Genomic DNA, 18,299 nt, shown 5'->3' with positions numbered 1-18,299 from the left:
TTCATTGTAGTTTAATGAGCATTTCTGTCAGCAGTTCAGTGTCTGGAATGTTGCTGGTCTGTTCTGATGACAACTTTAAAAAATAAACTACTTCAAGGAAATTTGCCAGGGATTCAAATCCTGTTGCAAACTCTGAAAAGCGTCACAGCAGACGTTCATCAGAAACCTGTAGGATCTGATATTATTCCTGAACAGATGCGCTGGAGCTTGAGACTCCACTTGTGTCATTGATGATACTCCCAACAGCTGGCTGCATTATCCTCAACGTTTCGCACATGACTTCCGTCAAGGGGACTTCAACAAAAAGTCACACTTCAGAGAGCCTATCAGCCTAATTGCTGTGGCGCACAACCAGAAAAGTCCTTTCCTGAATGCCGCCTGATGCCTGGCCCTCCTGCGCAGTGACCAAATCAGACCCAATTAGCCGGGGAAATGTTGCACTACGACGTTATTAGAAGTTGGTCATTACCTTTCTTATGACTTCTGCATAACATCAGCACAGCATTTGGACATGTGATGTGTCTGGATAATGTCCTCAGGAACTGCAAGCTAAGGATATCCAAATAGGGATGTATTTGAGTCAGGACAATTAGATTCTAATGGACTGAGCCAGAACTGCTCATGATTGTGATGCAAAACACCTATCCTGCCCAACATATCCTTATACCAGGATGAATATGTTTCTCTGTTAAAAACCAAGGGCTGCATGCACAATCATCAACAACAGGCCAGAAACTCACCTTCTGTCTTTTCAGACATCCTTCTTAAAGCCAGTGTCACAAACTACACATCTATAGTCTAATTTAGGCTGGATCGAGTTTTGGTCTCATGGTATACCAACATTTTAAAGGTTCTGGTTTCAAAACTTCTCTTTATTTATTTTGTATTTTCTAAAAAAGAACCAGATTCTGAACCATTTAAAATGCTCTCTCATTTGTTATCTTGAACAAAAGAAAGGTTTCTAATTCCCTAAGTGTTTAATTGTTTTTTATGTATTATTATGTATTATTAGTGATAACAATAGCATATGGATAAACTCTTTCTTTGAAAATACTTTTTGTATCTAGCAAAGTTTGAAAAATGTGGAAAAAAGCCAATTTGTGATCCTGAAAATAAAGCAAAAGTGATGTTAAGTCAAATTGATGTTGTCAACTTTTAAAAGTCGGTCTAAAAGTTAGATTTTTTGTAAAGCTTTTAGTTACAGTAGGCTGGCTTAAATTATCCTGACCCATTTCTGTACTGATGCTGCAGTAGGCTTCTGGAGGACACACTGACCATTTTTCATCAGGCTCTTCTTCTACTACTCCCCAATTTACATTATTTGCTGTTAGGTTTATGTTTTCTCTGTTATTTTTTTCTCCATTGAAGCTACACGTGGTCTAGTGTACTGCTGAGTGGTGGTGCCTTCCTGGCTGAGATAATGCTACCAACAACTAACCGTTCTGCCTCTTCTGCTGTTAACTTTTTACTTTTCATTAACATAGAAAGTACCCCTGTGCATCTGACCTTTCTTCTTCGGTATCAGTCTTCCTATTGAAAACGGTTCTGGTTCTGATGGATGTTTCTTCCTGTTGAAAGGGTTTTTTTTCCCTCTCTACTGTCGCTACATGCATGCTCTGTGTGAGGGACTAATGTAAATTTAACAACATATCGTCTCTGAATGTTCGTCTGGGAGGAGTGAAAGCTGCAAGACAGTAATTAATCAGCTTATTGCAACGTTTGATAACTAGGATCATTTGGGATGTATGTGTGACTGAATTGAAGTAATGTTTTTGTAAATTGCTTCTAGACGTCATTCGTTGTGAATTGGTGCAATATAAAGAAATTGAATTGAACATGAGCATCATCTGTTCATGTATTACATCATAATATACATTTTGTTTTGAAATTTTTGTGCACACTATGCTTACTTAAAACAGTAGTTTTACTAAATGATATCACACAATAGCTGCATTTCCATTACAAATGTGCACAAGACCTTGTCTATACTCTGCTAATGTAAAAAAAACAACACAATTTTGAAATTGAGGTGTTTCCATTAAATAAGAAACAATTAAAAACAGACATGAACAAGTTTGTTCACGTATTTCCTGTCATCTTCTTCTTCGTGGTTTATGCCAGTGGTAACATGCGATTGTTGAACATGTGTTTTAAAAAAGTGTTTCCTTTACAGTTTTGGGAAACAAACCAATTTTGAAACGGTCGAACAAGCCACCTCATCCTAGCACCAAAAACCTTTGATCAAAAGACAAGTTTTTTTGAAACTGGCATGTTTTCATTAAGCAAGTTTAAATTGGAAATGTCAAGGTAGTCAATGGAAACGCAGCCAGTGAGAATCTCATACTGGCCTAAACTTAGTCCAATGTAACAAAGGAAGTATAAACTAAGCATAAACATTTCATTTGTTTTAAACTAAGCTCATAATATTGTTACTGTTCCCAAACTGTAAATACTTAAATATTTATGCACTCATATTTATAAACTTTGTGGTGGAAGCATAAAAAGAAAGCCTGTCATTTTCCTGAGCGATACATACTGAGCTGGTACTCCAGTACATATCCTGTTAGAATCCCATTGGGCTCCAAAGGAGGGGCCCAGGCCAGAGACACTGAGTTCCTCTTTACATCCGTGACCCTCAAAACTGGGTTTTTCTCTGGGACTGTGGTGCAAAGAACAAACACACACATTAAGCACTGTAGGCAGCAGTAACCTACTTTCTTGGTTATTATTGGATGTTTCCTTCAGAGGCTGTGAATCAATGCGCCTCACGCTGCTTTTCTACAACCCTACCTCCCTCTGGGGTTTTGAAGTTGACCGGATGGCTGCCCGGACCGTTGCCTCTCCCGTTGAAGGTCATGACGATGAGACTGTACTCAGAGAAGGGCGTCAGGCCCGGCACGGTGCCGTGGGTCCGATCCCCGGGGAACGCCAGAGAGTGTTTGTCTCCGTGGCTTTTCTTGGAGTCCACCAGGCTGCGCAGGCGCCACCAGTTTATCTGAAGCAGAGGACAGACAGTTTCTACCTTATACACATGTTGGGAGTAGCAAGGTTGTGGCCACTCCTCTTAAGCTGCGTCTGAAAGCAAAGCCATGTTTTCTGAGGCATTACCCTGTAGCCTCCCAGATGTCCATGGAGCTTGTCCTTGTGGACGCGTGTCCAGGTCACTCTGACCGCTGAGCTGTTCATCACCTCCACAGCTACGTCGTCAGGTGCAGCAGAGGGAACTGCAGAGGCAAACACACACGTCAGAATCAGTAACAGTTAGAGGAACTGCAGCTTTTCTAAGAAAACCTAATAATCTACAAAAACAAAACACACTTATGATTCACAAATCTTCTCTCATGGATATCTATAAAAAAACGGACTTACAGGGTTGGGCTAATGAGCTAGCGCTACATTAATGACAGCACATGACACTAAAGAGGAGTCATGACCTGAGGTGACCTCCACAGGACAAGTCCAGAAGAAGGCTGAACACAGGAAGTACAGGGTTGTGTGACTCCTAGTTTTATGCTTCAGAGGAAGTCATACAATTCACACCTCCTCCTTACCCCCCCCCCCCCCTCCACAACTTACCCCCACTTCCTACCCCAGACCCAGCTAGAGCCAAGCTGTACCTGAACATCAAAACAAGATTAGGTCCAAAACCAAAACAATTTGCCTCTTCTCTATAATGAGCTGAACTATCCACAACATCACAAAACATGAAGAAGAGAAGCATCTCCACCACTATGTTTCACAGTGGGGATGATGTGTTCAGGTTAATAATGTGCACTTATTTAACTCAATTTTATTTTACTTCAGTAGGACAGTGCACATTAATCTACATTACCATAATTCATGGCAGTGTCAATATGCAGGAATTAGCACAATAGCTAAACTTCACCCTTTGTCCTAAGATAAGTAAGCAGAAAAAACCAAAAGTATCACCATGGAATTCACAGGACAGAGCACAGTTCACATAGTTCTATTAAAAGAAGTAAAAATCGACATTTACACAAAAAATAACAAACCACCAGACAGAAGCAGGATAAAAACGGGGTATGACCCTCTGCTATAAGCAGTGGAAGTCATTTTTTATAGTACATAACTAGTTTGCTTTCAACCAATGCCTGAGTTTATTTTTCCTTTGGACTACAACACCGCAGCAGACAATGCACACAGAAATGAGAAGATGCTCCCTTCAAACTCCAACATACTGCACTGCAAAAATGGAAGTAATAAATAAGATGGGCTGGATTTTTTATGTTTCATGTCTGAATCTGTGAAGTCTGTTCATCTAAAATATCAGATTTTATAATTAAAAAATAGGAGTAAGACATTCAGCTTTAAGTAACTAGCTTGAGACTTAATTATAGTTTTTTCCTCCATTTTCCTCTCTATTCCAAACTGTACAAACTCAATTCTCACACCATATAATTTTTTCATGAAAGCTACCATTTCTCAGCTAAGTGTTGGGATGTTCTATTTTCTTTAATTTTGTGTCTTGTTAATGGAAAAAATGTGTGAAATGAGATTTAAAACAGTGAGTGATACATGAGCAGATAGTCTAAGCAGCATCTTCATCATGATGTGATTAATCTTTGAGCAGAGTTTAGTTTTAGATGACTCTGCTCTGGTATCTATTTATCTATTCATTTATCATATCTCCAAGTGAAACATGGCAGTGGTGGTGAGGATGATTTTCTTCATTTTATTCTAAATGAATAAAATGAATAATCTAAATTATTCTAGATTATTTAATGTTAAATTCTAATCTCTAATTATTTTTTTAGCATCAATTTTATTTTCCTGTTGAATAAATGATAAATTATGTTTTTTTGTATGTCTTTTTCATCTTTTTTAAAGGCACTATATAGCACAACCAAGTAACCACAAGTGACTTAAAAGAAGTTTGACTTGATGCCTTGAAACTGGTCTCTGTCTTTTTAAGTGTCTCTTTACGACACTTCCTGGTCATCACAACAGTGCTTCTTTTTGATGAGAGAATGTGATATGATATGATATAAAGCTAAAAAAGTGGATTTTGCATAATAATGTCCCTTTAAAAAGGAAAGAAAAAGAATCTCTGAAATGCATCCTCGTCAACTAGCTTCTTCCTGTGCCATAAAGTCACCTAAGACTGAAACATGAACGACAGTAGCTTCCATCAAAACTCACAGTCCTCTCCTGAGTATCCGCTCACAATCCTGGGCTCGGGCCCCCAGCCCTGGTTGTTCCTGGCCTGGATCTTCACCTCGTAGGGAACGAAGGTGGGAGTGTTCCGCACCACAAACGAGTGCCTCTTCACGGTGTGCTCCGTCCACTCCTCCTGCCCGTCCTGCCGCCTGTAGCTCACCTTGTACTCCAGGCCGGGGCCGTTGTGCTCGATGGGCAGCAGCGGCTGGACGGTGGAGACAGGAAGAATAGAAAAGTTTCATTGATGTTTTGTCACCGGTTGGTGTCAAATCCCAGAGTGTGTGGTGGGCTGCACACGGCTCTGTGGGAGAATTTCATCACAATGTGTAATAAAACAACGGAGCCGCTGACGTGGTCAGTTTTGTTTAATACATACGCCGCAGATGAAAAGATTCCTCTCCTCACAGGAATCAAAAGTGTGAGAAATAGAATAAGATGGCATTATCCACAAAAGCAAATCATTAACAGTGGGAGAGCTGGAATCCACAAATCAGGGGCTGCATTACCAAGACAGGGCAAGCAGATAATAAGTGAAGAGGAGATTCATCTTTCTACAATAAAAGGCAAATGGATGACTGCCAATGTTAAAAGGTTTTCTTTTCACAGCCTTCTCGTTTGCTTTCTAATCAAAGAAAAGGAGCCGCGTTCAATAGAAACATATTCACAGTGATCCCAGATAAGAAGGTTTTTCTTCAGATCTCCACGGAACGTGAAAATATCAGAAATGGACCGTTTCTGCTTCTTAAATTATTGCTGCTTGCAAATGAAACATTGATAAAACTTCATCTGTGATCGCTGAGAGGAATTCTATGAACTGAAGCAGAAGGAGGCGTGGGGGTGGGTGGGAGTTCGCTATGCAAAGGTAGGACGAATTGCAGAATATGGAAATAACAGGGTAATAAAAGGCCAGGCTCTGCTTCTTACCTCCCAGTTGATACTCATTTCATGTGGCAAATGACCTTCGATTTTGATATTTTCTGGGTTCTTGTCAGGGGCTGTAAAAAAGAAAGGATATAGATTTTTGTCAGCATTGTTAGTGGGAGACATCAGCAGTGAAAGAGAGCAGATTTTCAACAACAGTGGCAGGAGTGGCTCCCTTTAACAAGGTATCTGCAGGTTTCAACAAGTCACATTTCAGATGTTTTAAGACCTTTTTAATGCCACCTTGAATGAAATTTAAGACAGAAAAAACTATAAATATAGGGGATGGTTGGGGGAACTTCACTGCATAAAAATAAAGCACAACCAACACTGTGAACCCGGGTTTGTGCCAATGATAGAAGCAAAAAATCTAGCCAACTAGCTAGCAAAAGTATATTAGCTACTAGTTGGCGGTAGCTTCAACCATCTCATTTGAGACTGTCTTCTGTAGTTCATTTGAATTGTTTTTATCTCCAAAGTTAGTGCAGCAAAAGTTTGAAAACGTTTGTGTGTATGGACCCTGATTTTTACTAATTGAAGACATTTTAAGACCTTAATTTTAGCCAAATTAACTTAAGACTTTTTAAGGATGTTTAAAGTTTCCTGAACTGTGGAGTTGTCGGGGAACGTATCACATTGTGGAATAACAGAGGAGGGCGTGTCCCACCTGACGGGGGGGTCTTGTATCTCTCCGTGGGTTCGCTAGGCAGCCCCGCTCCGATGGCGCTGATGGCGTAAACACGGAAGCGATACTCAACGTGACCATGGAGCCTGAGGATGGCAGAGTTGTGGTTCCCAGGGACTCGGAGCAGCTCCTTCCAGTTTCCTGGCTCCCACTTGTTTTCCTCAAACTCGATGATGAACTCTGGCGAGAAACAGAAACATAATCAAAGTGTCCTGTTTCCAAAGATCACTTCTGTGACCCTCCGCTGAGCAGAGCGCTCCTGGCTTCTCTCTTCCTCTGGGGCACAAACCACAATTCATGTTTGCATGAAGTAATAATGGATTTGAGATTTTATCCAACAATTTTATTATGTATGCAGCATGATGAGCAAAAAGCAGTCCTAATGCCATTCACATCTTGCTGCTTTGATGTGCATTTACACCTACGTACCTGTAGGGGAGCTGTTGTGGTCGTCCCCGGGGATCCACTCCAGCTTTACGCTTTTACTCTTGTGCTCAGATAAAACCAAGTTCTCTGGAGCGACGGGGACATCTGGAAATCAACCCAACAGAACAAAACAAAATCACACAAAGGGGCATCAATCTCTGCTAGCAAGGAAAGGCCAAAGCAGCAAATGTTCGATCAAGTCGTCCCAAGAGTCAGAGGATGTGGAACGAGCTGAATCGCCGGCACTGTGTGTTTTCGGTCGAGAGGCGTCAGCCGTGTCTTGTCAGATACGCTGCTGCTCTGTGTTTTCTGACATTCTGATCTCCTCACAAACAATAATTCAGAGCTGTGGGGTTTGCTGATGCTGTGGCATGTGCTCACCTAACACCATGAGGAAGGCCGAAGCTGTGTCTCTGTCCAGCGGAGTCTTCGCCACACAACTGTACACACCCTGATCTCCATGGCTAACGTCGCTGATGTTAAGATAGCCATCCTCCATGATGTATCTGTTCACAGAGACATCCAGACACAAAATCAACAATGAACCAGTATTCAAACCCTTTCAACGTTTCCACATTCAAATGATTTTATTGTGAAATGGAACAAAATAAGATGGATGTTTAATTATTTTACCACTAAATATTTGAAAAGTGAGCCACGCTTATTTATTCACCCTCCGAACTCTGAACCCTTAAATAAAATCCAGAGCAACTAGTAAATCACATGATTAAGTTTATGACTGAAATGGCTATTACTACTGAGTGGCAAGTAAAGAGCCAGTGGTAAAAAAGCCTCAAGAAGTCTCAATTATGAAAACAGACCAAAACTGAACTTTTTGCTCTACAAATAGAACACTACACTGAAAATGTTTACCAAGAGTTTTGTTTTTTTTTCTAGTTTCTGGTTAGTTAAACAAAACTAACTTAAAGTAACTTTCCAGCAAGATACAGGAGCTTGTTTTAAGCCAACAACTCCTTAGTACTGATGTAAAGTACTTGTTTCACTGGCAGATTATTTCACTTATAACATGGAAGAATATATTGTTAAAAGTGAAACTAGTGCCAGTGCCAGTAAAACTAGTACTGTTAAATTATTGACTTAAAACAAACTCCTATATCTTGCTGAAAAGTTACTTGTAAGTTCATTTTGTTTGCACTGAAAACCAGACCAAAAAAACTTTGTAAGATTTTGTGCTTTTACAGTGTATGGTAGAAGGTCCACTGAACATTACTCTGAACACGTTAGAAACTGTGAAAGATGTCGGTGGCAGCATCATGCTGAGGGAATGTGGTAGTTAGTTCTGAATGGAGGAAAACAAAAGGCAAAATGTGGTTATACACACAGTGTAGAAACATTAAGGAGGAAAAAATACACATTTTAGCTTTAAAATGTGTATTTGGACCAAATAGTTTATTCGGTCCAAAACACTCAGTTGCACACATAATAATAATCAACATTCTAACTGCAAATCAAAGAAATTCAAAACGAAGTCAAATAAAAATAATTCATGTGTTGAAGAGGTGAAGACTGAAGCTTATATGTTCATTACAAATAATTTCAACTCTTCACAGCTTTAGAATAAGAAGTAGTAACAGAGCACACAGAATCAATTAAATCCAGACAAGAGGAAGAAAAAAAGAGTCGATAAACAGAAAGATTAAAGTAAGTAAATCATGTAAGTAAACATTCATGCCACACTTTTCAGATTTTTATATGTATTGTTTTCTTTCCTTTCCTTTAACGTTGTGCTATTCCCCCAAAAAACTCCCCATGAAATAAATACCTTAAAGTTTGGGTATAAAATGCGAAAAACCTTCAAAAGGTGGAAATATTTTTTTGCCAAGTACCTTGAGAAGGAAAACTACTACTTGAGCTGAGACCAAATCAGCCATGTTTTAAAAATAAACAAAATTCTGTGCCTTACCTGGGATTCTCTGTGTAGTTGAGCACTATCTGTGTGTTATCTTTCTCCCACAGGAGCTCAAAGTCGTTGCTGAAGGACTCGTCGTACTCTGCCAGGCAGGAGAGCTGGGCTGCACTGCCTTTTAAGATCTGCAGGTCCTTTGGGGCCACCACTATTCTGGTGGGATCTTCCACAGGAAGGACGAGTTAGCTGCAGAGCACACACACCGCTGCTGCCACATGTTTGCAAAGGAACGAGTGTTTACCTTTTATGTAGAGAACGGCGTCGATGGCGGATGATCCCTCCGTGTTTTTAGCCAAACAGGTATACTGTCCCACGTCGCCTTTCTCTGCCGAGTGGATCTCCAGCGAACCGTTGTCATGAAACGTAAACCGGGGTCCTGCCACCGACTCAGAGGAGTCATCCCTGCTCCTGAGGACAGGAGGAAAAACAAAAAGGTTTCAGTCTGAGGTAACTTCAGTACAAATACATATGAAGAAAGGCAACTGTAAGAAAATATACACACATACCTGCAAAAGTGGAACACTTTTACATGACACTTTTTGTCCTGTTATCAAAGTAAAATTCTATGTATTTTTATGTTATTTGCTGTGGTAGATCCACGCAAAGCAGTGTATGAAGTGGAATGATGGTTTTTAATATTTTTTATCAATACAAACCTGAATAGTGTAGAATGTATTTGTATTTGATACATCTGAGTCAATACTACGTTTGCAGCAGTGAATCTTTCGGGTGTTTCTAGTAGTGGGCATTTATCATATTTTTTACCATTTATTGTGAACAATTTCTCATGATAATTTTATCTCTGTCACAATAAATTCTAATAAATAATTTTCAAAATTCCCTAAAACTCTCTGTTTTTTTTAAGAGCAGCGTTTATATTTGTGGGGTTTTATTGCTGTGCCTTAACCAATGCTTGAGTTTATTTTACAACCATACAGTTAACAAAAACAGTAATAAGCAGCTTTCACTTTTATTGTTATCACAATACTATCTCAAAATATGATGGTAAAACTTTACGTCCATACCATTGGTGTTTCTCTACCCACCTTTTGTCCATTCATCTTTGCAAAATAGTTTAGTTAGATTAGACAGAGGATCTGTCAAATTCTCAGATTTAAGTCTGAGAATTTGTGACTGGGCACAAATTCTGGGCCGCTCTAGCACAGACATATGCTTTATTTATTTTATTCATTTATTTTGAACATGATAGAAGTATAAAATCACACACATGAACAAGGAAACCTTTACATTGGAGCTCTTGTTGTAATGGTTGTGTTTGTTGTCTGCTTCTGTCTAAAACAGATCTAAAACAATACGACTGTTTTATTAGTGTGATTCAGTCAAAGAATATCAATTTATTATAAGAAAAAAGTGCTTTAACCAGCACTTTTTTATTAAATTTCTTTTCAAAATATTAGTTGACTCAGTCCTTTTAAGTCAGTGTTACTAAGAGCTGTTGTGTAAGGTTCAGGTGCAGACCCTGGTCTGTCAAATAAATACATTCAAGTTTGCAGCTGTCATGTGACAGAACACCGACATGTTTAAGGGGAGCCAGTACTTTTACAATGCACTGCAAGTGGCATGTTTTGAAGCAATGGCTTGAATCTGACTAGTAGGGCACAACACAGATGAACCTACTGAGACTCTACTGCCCCCTGCTGGTGTGTTGGGCTTACCAAGTGATTGCTGAAGGAGGGGAACTGAAGACCTTACAGTGCATCATCACTCCCTTTCCCTCCACTGCAGAGTAATCCTCCCCGTTATTTGTCAGAATCATAGGCTGCAAATCTGAAAAGAACAAAACAACAAAATTTAACTTCTTTAAAAAAGCAAAAAGTGTGTACAAATCAAGAGGTTGCTTTTTTTTTTAGACTTTTAAACCTGGCAGGTTGCGAGATTAGAGTCTTTCTAACCCAGGGTGTCTGCAGGGTTCAGTAACTCAAATTTAAGACTTTTTAACACCTTTTTTAATCACCGCTTGAAAGAAATTTAAGACTGAAAAAACTATAAATATAAAGGATAGTAAGAGCTAGTTGCATAACAATAAAGCATAACAAAAATGGTCAACCTGGCTTTGTTGTTTGTGTGTCACTCAAACAGTACTGCCATTACAAAATTTATGAACTGTAATTAACATATTTAAGGTGAAATATTTTTCCTAAATAAATTTAAGATATTTTAAGGCCTCAATTTTAGACACATGAATTTAAGGTTTTAAAGACCTTTTTAATGTCACCTTACATGAAATTTAAGACAGAAAAGAAACATATTGGGGATTGATGGTTGGACGATGGCTGGGCTTTGTGCCCATGATAGAGGTAAAAAATATAGCTAGCTGATTAGCTGGCAAATAAGGAATATAGATTTTTGTCCTGATTTTTAGCGAGGAATGCAACAAACATGTTTGTGTGCAACTGAAATGTTTCCCTGACAGGAAAGTCCCTCATAGAAAACAAAACTATATTAAATTGTTCTGCCATGACAAATTTTAAGATCTGTGATTAATGTTTTCAAGGTCAATTGACAATTTTATGAATTTAAGACATTTCTGGTCTTAATTTTAGACATGAATTTGATACTTTTTAAGGAAGCAGACACATGAAAAAAAAACAGCAAAGGCAACTGCAGGTTAAATGAGGTGGCAGCATTTGCCAGTTGTCGTATGTGTGTATTAACTACAAATTCCTTTGTGTAAGTGAAATAAATAACTCGGCAGTCTGGTTATCAGGAATGCGAACATGAAACGACAGCAGAAAACAATGCAATAATGAGTTAGTGGAGCACATGCACCTTATCAGTTTGAGCCACAGCGTCCCCATTAAAATGCTCCGTCTCTCCTTTTTGTTTGGCGAAGCAGCAGCAAGCAGGACTTAGCATTCAGAAGCTGTCCGGCTTTATTAACTCCTGTGTCGCTGAGCGGAAACTCCACACGGAGACAGAAAGCGCTGGACTGTGTTTGGTATGTTTCTTTTTTATCTACACTCCTGTGCTGGTCTTATAGCGTTGAAATGTGCGCAGAATGTAGGGCGAACTTGTTAGCATATAAATGGCAGAGAACAGAATGTTGTTGCTTCTTGTTGGGGGAGCAGCCAGGCTGGGTGAAACAGCCAGCAGACAACGTTCTTCCCTGGGCTCCTCACCGCTCTATGGGCGCATGTCGGCTCTCCGGCGGTAACACATCCTCACAAAGGCTTTGCAGAGATTTTATGTTTTTCTCATTCTCTTCAGTAGAGGTTGTTTTACTCACTCATGATCATGATGTTGGCGTTGGACAGAAGGGTCCCATGTCTGTTGGAGGCCTCACACTGATAGACGGCGCTGTCAGAGGCTTTGGCGTTCTGTAAGAAGACGGCATCGCCGAGAATCTTCCTGTTGGCCGCTGGGGAGTCTGCGACGGGGCAAATGCAAATGTTTTACATTATTACTATTTGGAACAGGGCTGAAACAATTAATCGGATTAACTGTAGTGAGTTGATTATTGAAAGGATCATCAACTAAATTAACAACTGATTAATTGATTTGAAGTTGAGCAGAAAGTGCTGAACTTTTCACATGTTGATGTTAGATGTATTCTTTATCAGCAGATGCATCCTTTGCCACAAATGATCAAATGTTCACTAAAGGAATGATGCTACTGCATTATACGCAATTAAATGTTTATTTTATCATTTAGTTTTTTTCCCTCCCCTCCAGGGGATCTTTTTGTGGGCTCTAGTGTCCCTTATATGAAAGTAGGCTGACAGGAAAGGGGGAAGACATGCGGCAAATGTCGCCGGGTCCGGGAATCGAACCCGCGACGAGGACTCAAGGCCTCCAAACGTGGGTCGCGCTATCCCCTACGCCACCACAGCACGCCTATTTCTAAAAACAGAATTGGTTTATTTGTGTTTTTTTAAGCATTTCTAATACTGTATAAAATGAATGCTGTGGTATTTCAATGTGAGAATCTCATACTGAATCATTCGTCTCATCTAAAGTCAAATGAATTCATGAACGATGATTTTTGAGGCTATCAGATGCTTTTTAGTGTTTATTTCACATTGTTGGAATTTGTAAGGATTCTTAGAGACGTTGGCTGAAGAAATCTACAAAACAAATTGAGAATTCTTTATTACTATTATGCCAGCAAACCTCTTCCAGCTACATTAAAATGCAAGCTTAGAGAAATATGAGCTCTTAGTGCTCATTTGCCACAATGATCTGAATATTAGCTTTGTTTAACAGTTTAGCTGCAGCTAATTTAACCAACCAGGTCTGGCAAGTAAACCTTCCAAAATTCTGTTCCTTGTGAAACAGCAGCACAACTCTCAAGAACAAGAAAATTAAAAACTGAGATATTTCAGCTTCCTAAGAAAATGAGAAATGAAATAAGTGAAACCGGTCAGTTCGGTCTCAGATAACACAATCCTTTTCCCTTAAAATAAACCAGACATTGCAGAAAAGCACAGTTGATTCCATTTTAATTTTCTTGACTTTCCAACGTTTTTTTTTTCTTTTGTTTTAAAGCCAAAAGCAGAAAAAGTTTTCTTTTTCACTGCAAAACTACAAAATCTTCCCAAGTAATTTTGGTCTAGTTCTGGTACAAATATATTAGTGCACTTGAAATACGACAAACTAACTTAAAAGTAACTTTTCAGCAAAATGTAGGAGCTTGTTTTAAGTCAATAATTTCTTAATATTGATGAAAAAGTACTACTTCCATCGGCATAATATTTTCCTATGTTATAAGTGAGATAATCTGCCAGAAGGTAGTAAAAATCATCACTTACCAACTCAATAATGATCAGAAATGTGTAATTAAAAACAAGCAATTTACTGTGCTAAAGAGACTACAAATAAATAATATTACCTAAAACAAATGATTACAAACTGACACTCCTAACTCCTAATTAATTGGTTGATACACCCTATTCTTCATAATCTATGTAGTATACCAACTAAAATAATAAAAAAAAAAAAAATGTCAAATGTTGATAATGATGGTAAAATAACAATAACAATCAAATGTATACATTTATTTGTACTAGAAACTAGAGCAAAGATTCTTGGTGAGATCCCGGGTTTTTGCAGTGTTTAATGATCAGTGTTGTGGGACTGACCCTGCAGCAGCTGGCCATTCACCCTCCATGTGATGGTGGGCTCCGGGACGCCGCGGGCCGAGCACTTGATGTGGACATGGGAGCCGATCATACTGAGCTGGCTCTGTGGCTCCGACTCCCACTCTGGAGGCCCTGGGAACACACAGTCAGCTCCATGTTATCACTGCCATAGAGACACCGCACAGAGAGACAGTCGCTTCTTCACTGCGTTCTATGTAGTATAAAGTAATGCTGTGTTGTTTTTATCCAAGGCCTGCAGACATGGACCAACAAAGGAACATTTCTCCCTTGAGTGAGTCTGCTCAGGATAGAATCAGGTGTAATTCTTACATAAACCCAACACTTGAACAATAACACCTGCTCAGGGTCACTCACAAGGACGTCGCTGTAGATGTCCTCTTTAAACAAAATCTGAGCAGCTATAGTGAATCTATCGTAATTGTGCCTTTTCTGTCTTCTGTGTCATAAGTGGTGCAAAGTGATCAAGCATTATAATTCATTACCATCATTTTTATACCTGATGGTTTCCATGGCCTGCAGTTAAAGGGACAACAATGTTATTGTCGCCCTCTGTAGATTGACTGGATGGATTAAAGAGTAACTAAACATCAAATCATCTTTTTTTGCAGATAAACTGTATAAAGTGGGCTTTACACACAAAAAACATAAAATCCTAACATGTATTTTTGGTCTAATTTTTAGTGCAAATGTCTTAGAATAAGCCAAATCTAACTTAAAAGTTGTCAGAAGGGTAAATAGTGCAAATATCTTTATAGCATGACAGTGATGACAGTAAATGAACAGATTTCCTGTAATGATAAGTTGCGTCTCCACCATTAGCACATTTAGCAGCACATACACAAGAATGACTGATGGCGCTAAGAACCTACTCTACAGCAGCCTGTAGAATTTAAGCTAATCTGTCCATCCACAAAATTTTTTTGATTCAAAGTGCAAAAATATCTATAAAATCACAAATGTATTAAACAAAGAAAACTAAATAAAATGTCATCAAAGGGCAGAGAACCTAAAACATAAACAAATGAGGTGACCATGAAAGCATGTCAACAACAGTTCAAGTCAATTTGACATCTTAGGGAAGATTTTTCTACTTAATGTAGTGTCATTATTATACATACAGACTCAAATATAAACATACAACTAGGGGTGCACCAATTGCACATTTCTGGCTGATTATCGATCTTTCAAAAGCCTGAGCTGCAGATTCTGATTTTGGCCGATACCGATTCTTTTTGTCTGAACTGTTGCTAAATATAGCAAGAAAGTTGCAGAGTTGGTAACAGTGGGGTGAATATTGTTAACTGCCAACATGCAGACAGGACCTGGTGGGCGGAAATAACAGTCAAACCTCTCTCACTGCACAGAGAAGAGGACAGTGGGTGACTCTTAGATCTTTGCTGAAGTAGATAAGATCAGTGAATAAGATCAACCCCACTACTAATTGAACAAAGGGCCCAGAGACAATACAGTCAGAAAGCTTAGGTTGGTTTGAGATCAGAGCCATTAAACCAGCTGAATCTTAGCTTACTTTGTATGTTCCGAAACCAGTTCTGATCTTGGTTCTGCATCAACATGCACCTGTTTTAACCACATAGCTGCAGATTTAAAGTGAAGGTTAATGATGTGACATTGGTGTTTCTTTCTCATGCTGTCCTCTTTGTGCAATACACCAGTATCACTGGCAGCTAAACAAGAAAATAAAAACCACACCTCCAAGCCATATTTTGTGCAATATTTAAAAAATGAGAAGACAATAGCCATTAAACATTACTACACCAAAAAATACTTTGATTAATCTTTTTCTATTTTTTTTTTTAGAATAAATGCTTATTCATATGTCAATAAAGCAGCCTTCAGCACATTTTTGGGTAGCAAACAGAAAGTTTCAATGATTGAAAGATAACTGTTAGTAAATATTAAAGTTTGAAAGGTAATTACTGAATGTTAATTCAATAATTGAGGCCTAAGGAAAGACAGGACAGGTTTGTAATCCTAACTTACAGCAATGCAGGGTCAGAGGAGACCTACATGTTGTGGATTTGATGAGGAAAGCTAAAGTGATTTAACCTAATTATTGACTTTTTGTTTTACCTTCAACTGTCACTGTGAAGTAATGGACAACTTCTCCCAGTGGGTTCCTTGCTCTGCACATGTACTTCCCGCTGTCCTCCTGTTGTGCTCTGGGAACGATCAGCAGCTTCCTGTGATTCTCCAGCTTTGCTTTAACAGGAAGCTGGTCACCAATTTTTATCCACTCCACCTGTGGAGTTGGACTGCAAAAAAACAGAAGTCGAGTTGAAACATAAAACCGCATTTCAAACGTCATCACTATGTGGTGTTACTCACATTCCTTCTGGAATACACTCCAATTCCAAGTCCTCTCCTTTGACCAGCTGTTTCTCTGAACTGCCACCAGGAGGCGTTAGAAGTGAGGGTTTCCTCTCCAGGATTGCATTGGCTGGTGAACAAGAGAGAATATGACAATATCATAGAACTGTAAAGACAAAAAGACTCAAATTCCCTCTTCTAACTTACCACTCTCAGACCTGTCACCTCCTCCTGACATGGAAGTTGGATGACACACCAATGCACACACACATCGAGGACAATGTGGGTGAATCATGAAAAGATAAAAAAATAACCCAAACAACTAAAAACATGCAAATAAATCAGACAAGGTGACATCAAAATGGATTTTTGTGATTGTTGGAGATGGAAAATCAAAGTTTACGTCATGGCATGTGGCTCGGTGACCTACTTGTCTTGACGTTGACAGACATGGCGGTCTTCTGAACGATGGTGCGTATCCTGTGGAAGGCGGCGAAGCAGCAGTAGTCCCTCCGGCTGTCCTTCTCCACGGCGTGTGAGAAGTAGAGGTCCCCATTGAGGCCGGTGGACACCCGCTCGTCCTGCTCAATGTGCTGGAGGTCTGAGAGCAACAAGGCAGCAGAAATAAAACTGATAGAAAGTGATTTCTTACACATTTAAATGGGCAGTACTAAATCATTTTATGCACATAGTGCCATTTTATAGCACAATCAAGTAACTGTTACCTTCAGTTTTTATAGAAATGCTACATATATCACATATAACTAAAAAGAAATTTGATTTCAATTGACGTCTTGAAATTGGGCCTCTGTCTCTTTAAGAAACTCCTGCTCTTTCTGAAACCCCGCCTTCAGGTAGTCATCACAAAACGGCTCTTCTATTAACCCTTTAACAATGTTTTTACCAGCGATGCTCTGAGAGGTAGCTCCTATAATGAGCTCAGCTGATGTCCATTTACAACAGGTGTTTGCTAATTTTCTCTGGCTAGTCTGAAGGAACTGAGTGGGTGAAGACTGCTCTGTGAGGCGGGACTTTGGAAACCACAGGAAGAGGAGCTTCTACCTTGAAGACAGTGCTAGGTCCACCCAGGCGTTTTGCATGGCTCAATGGTTGCCATGGAGATTAAAGGATTTCTCAAACATGAAAGAATCAAGGCAACACTTCATGTATGTTTTGATGAGGGAATACCATCATAACATGAGGTATATTCAAATTTTTATTTTACATAATTCTGCCACTTAAACATGTATTTAAAGAAGGGAAAATCACTTTATGCTACATTCACATGTGGTGTGTTAAAACGTATGTTTTTTTCTCTTTTTTTGGCAGAATTTCTCCTGACACATTTACTGCCTTTGGCAATGTGAAGCTCCAAAATTGGATTAAAAGTCAAATGTTTGAGATTGTGAGTACTGACACATATTCAGATCAGGGATGTTTAAATGGATTACTGCAGCTTAGGGCTGTTTAAAAGCCTATATATACTTCTCATAACGTGATTCAGAAGTCAAAAATATTCACCTCGTCTATTAATAAAGAAGACGGAGAAAGAAATGAGGCGTCACTTACTGATAGTCATCCAGTAGATCTGCAGGGGCGGGATGCCGGTGGGGGGGTCACATTTCAGAATGAAAGGCTGGCCCTCTTCCACCTCCACAGGGTCCAGCTTCTCTTTAGGGAATTTTGGAACATCTGGGAGAAAAAAACAGCAGAG

The 18,299-nt window shown here is 39.2% G+C and overlaps 1 protein-coding gene across 7 annotated transcripts in view; it reads right to left on the bottom strand.

The window, feature by feature from the left end:
- Nucleotides 1–18,299, bottom strand: part of chl1 (cell adhesion molecule L1 like) — a 96,166-nt gene that overhangs the window by 18,738 nt on the left and 59,129 nt on the right. For 5 of the 7 annotated variants that reach the window (XM_023324786.1, XM_023324780.1, XM_023324782.1 and 2 more), the window contains 18 exons: nt 18,155–18,277; nt 17,016–17,186; nt 16,793–16,816; nt 16,604–16,715; nt 16,349–16,530; nt 14,237–14,368; nt 12,385–12,525; nt 10,814–10,925; nt 9,379–9,545; nt 9,135–9,300; nt 7,592–7,716; nt 7,214–7,315; nt 6,767–6,964; nt 6,103–6,173; nt 5,161–5,383; nt 3,109–3,224; nt 2,791–2,995; nt 2,537–2,659 (listed from right to left, as the gene is read on the bottom strand). In XM_023324786.1, coding sequence (XP_023180554.1) covers nt 2,537–2,659; nt 2,791–2,995; nt 3,109–3,224; nt 5,161–5,383; nt 6,103–6,173; nt 6,767–6,964; nt 7,214–7,315; nt 7,592–7,716; nt 9,135–9,300; nt 9,379–9,545; nt 10,814–10,925; nt 12,385–12,525; nt 14,237–14,368; nt 16,349–16,530; nt 16,604–16,715; nt 16,793–16,816; nt 17,016–17,186; nt 18,155–18,277 — 2,493 coding nt within the window. The remainder of the gene's footprint in view (nt 1–2,536; nt 2,660–2,790; nt 2,996–3,108; nt 3,225–5,160; nt 5,384–6,102; nt 6,174–6,766; nt 6,965–7,213; nt 7,316–7,591; nt 7,717–9,134; nt 9,301–9,378; nt 9,546–10,813; nt 10,926–12,384; nt 12,526–14,236; nt 14,369–16,348; nt 16,531–16,603; nt 16,716–16,792; nt 16,817–17,015; nt 17,187–18,154; nt 18,278–18,299) is intronic. The other 2 variants (XM_023324784.1, XM_023324783.1) reach the window with 1 other exon arrangement.

The sequence above is a fragment of the Xiphophorus maculatus genome, chromosome 20, assembly GCF_002775205.1.
Source record: "Xiphophorus maculatus strain JP 163 A chromosome 20, X_maculatus-5.0-male, whole genome shotgun sequence".
Classification (NCBI taxonomy): domain Eukaryota; kingdom Metazoa; phylum Chordata; class Actinopteri; order Cyprinodontiformes; family Poeciliidae; genus Xiphophorus; species Xiphophorus maculatus.
Note: the sequence above shows the minus strand (reverse complement) of the source record. Positions and strands in the feature narration are given on the sequence as shown.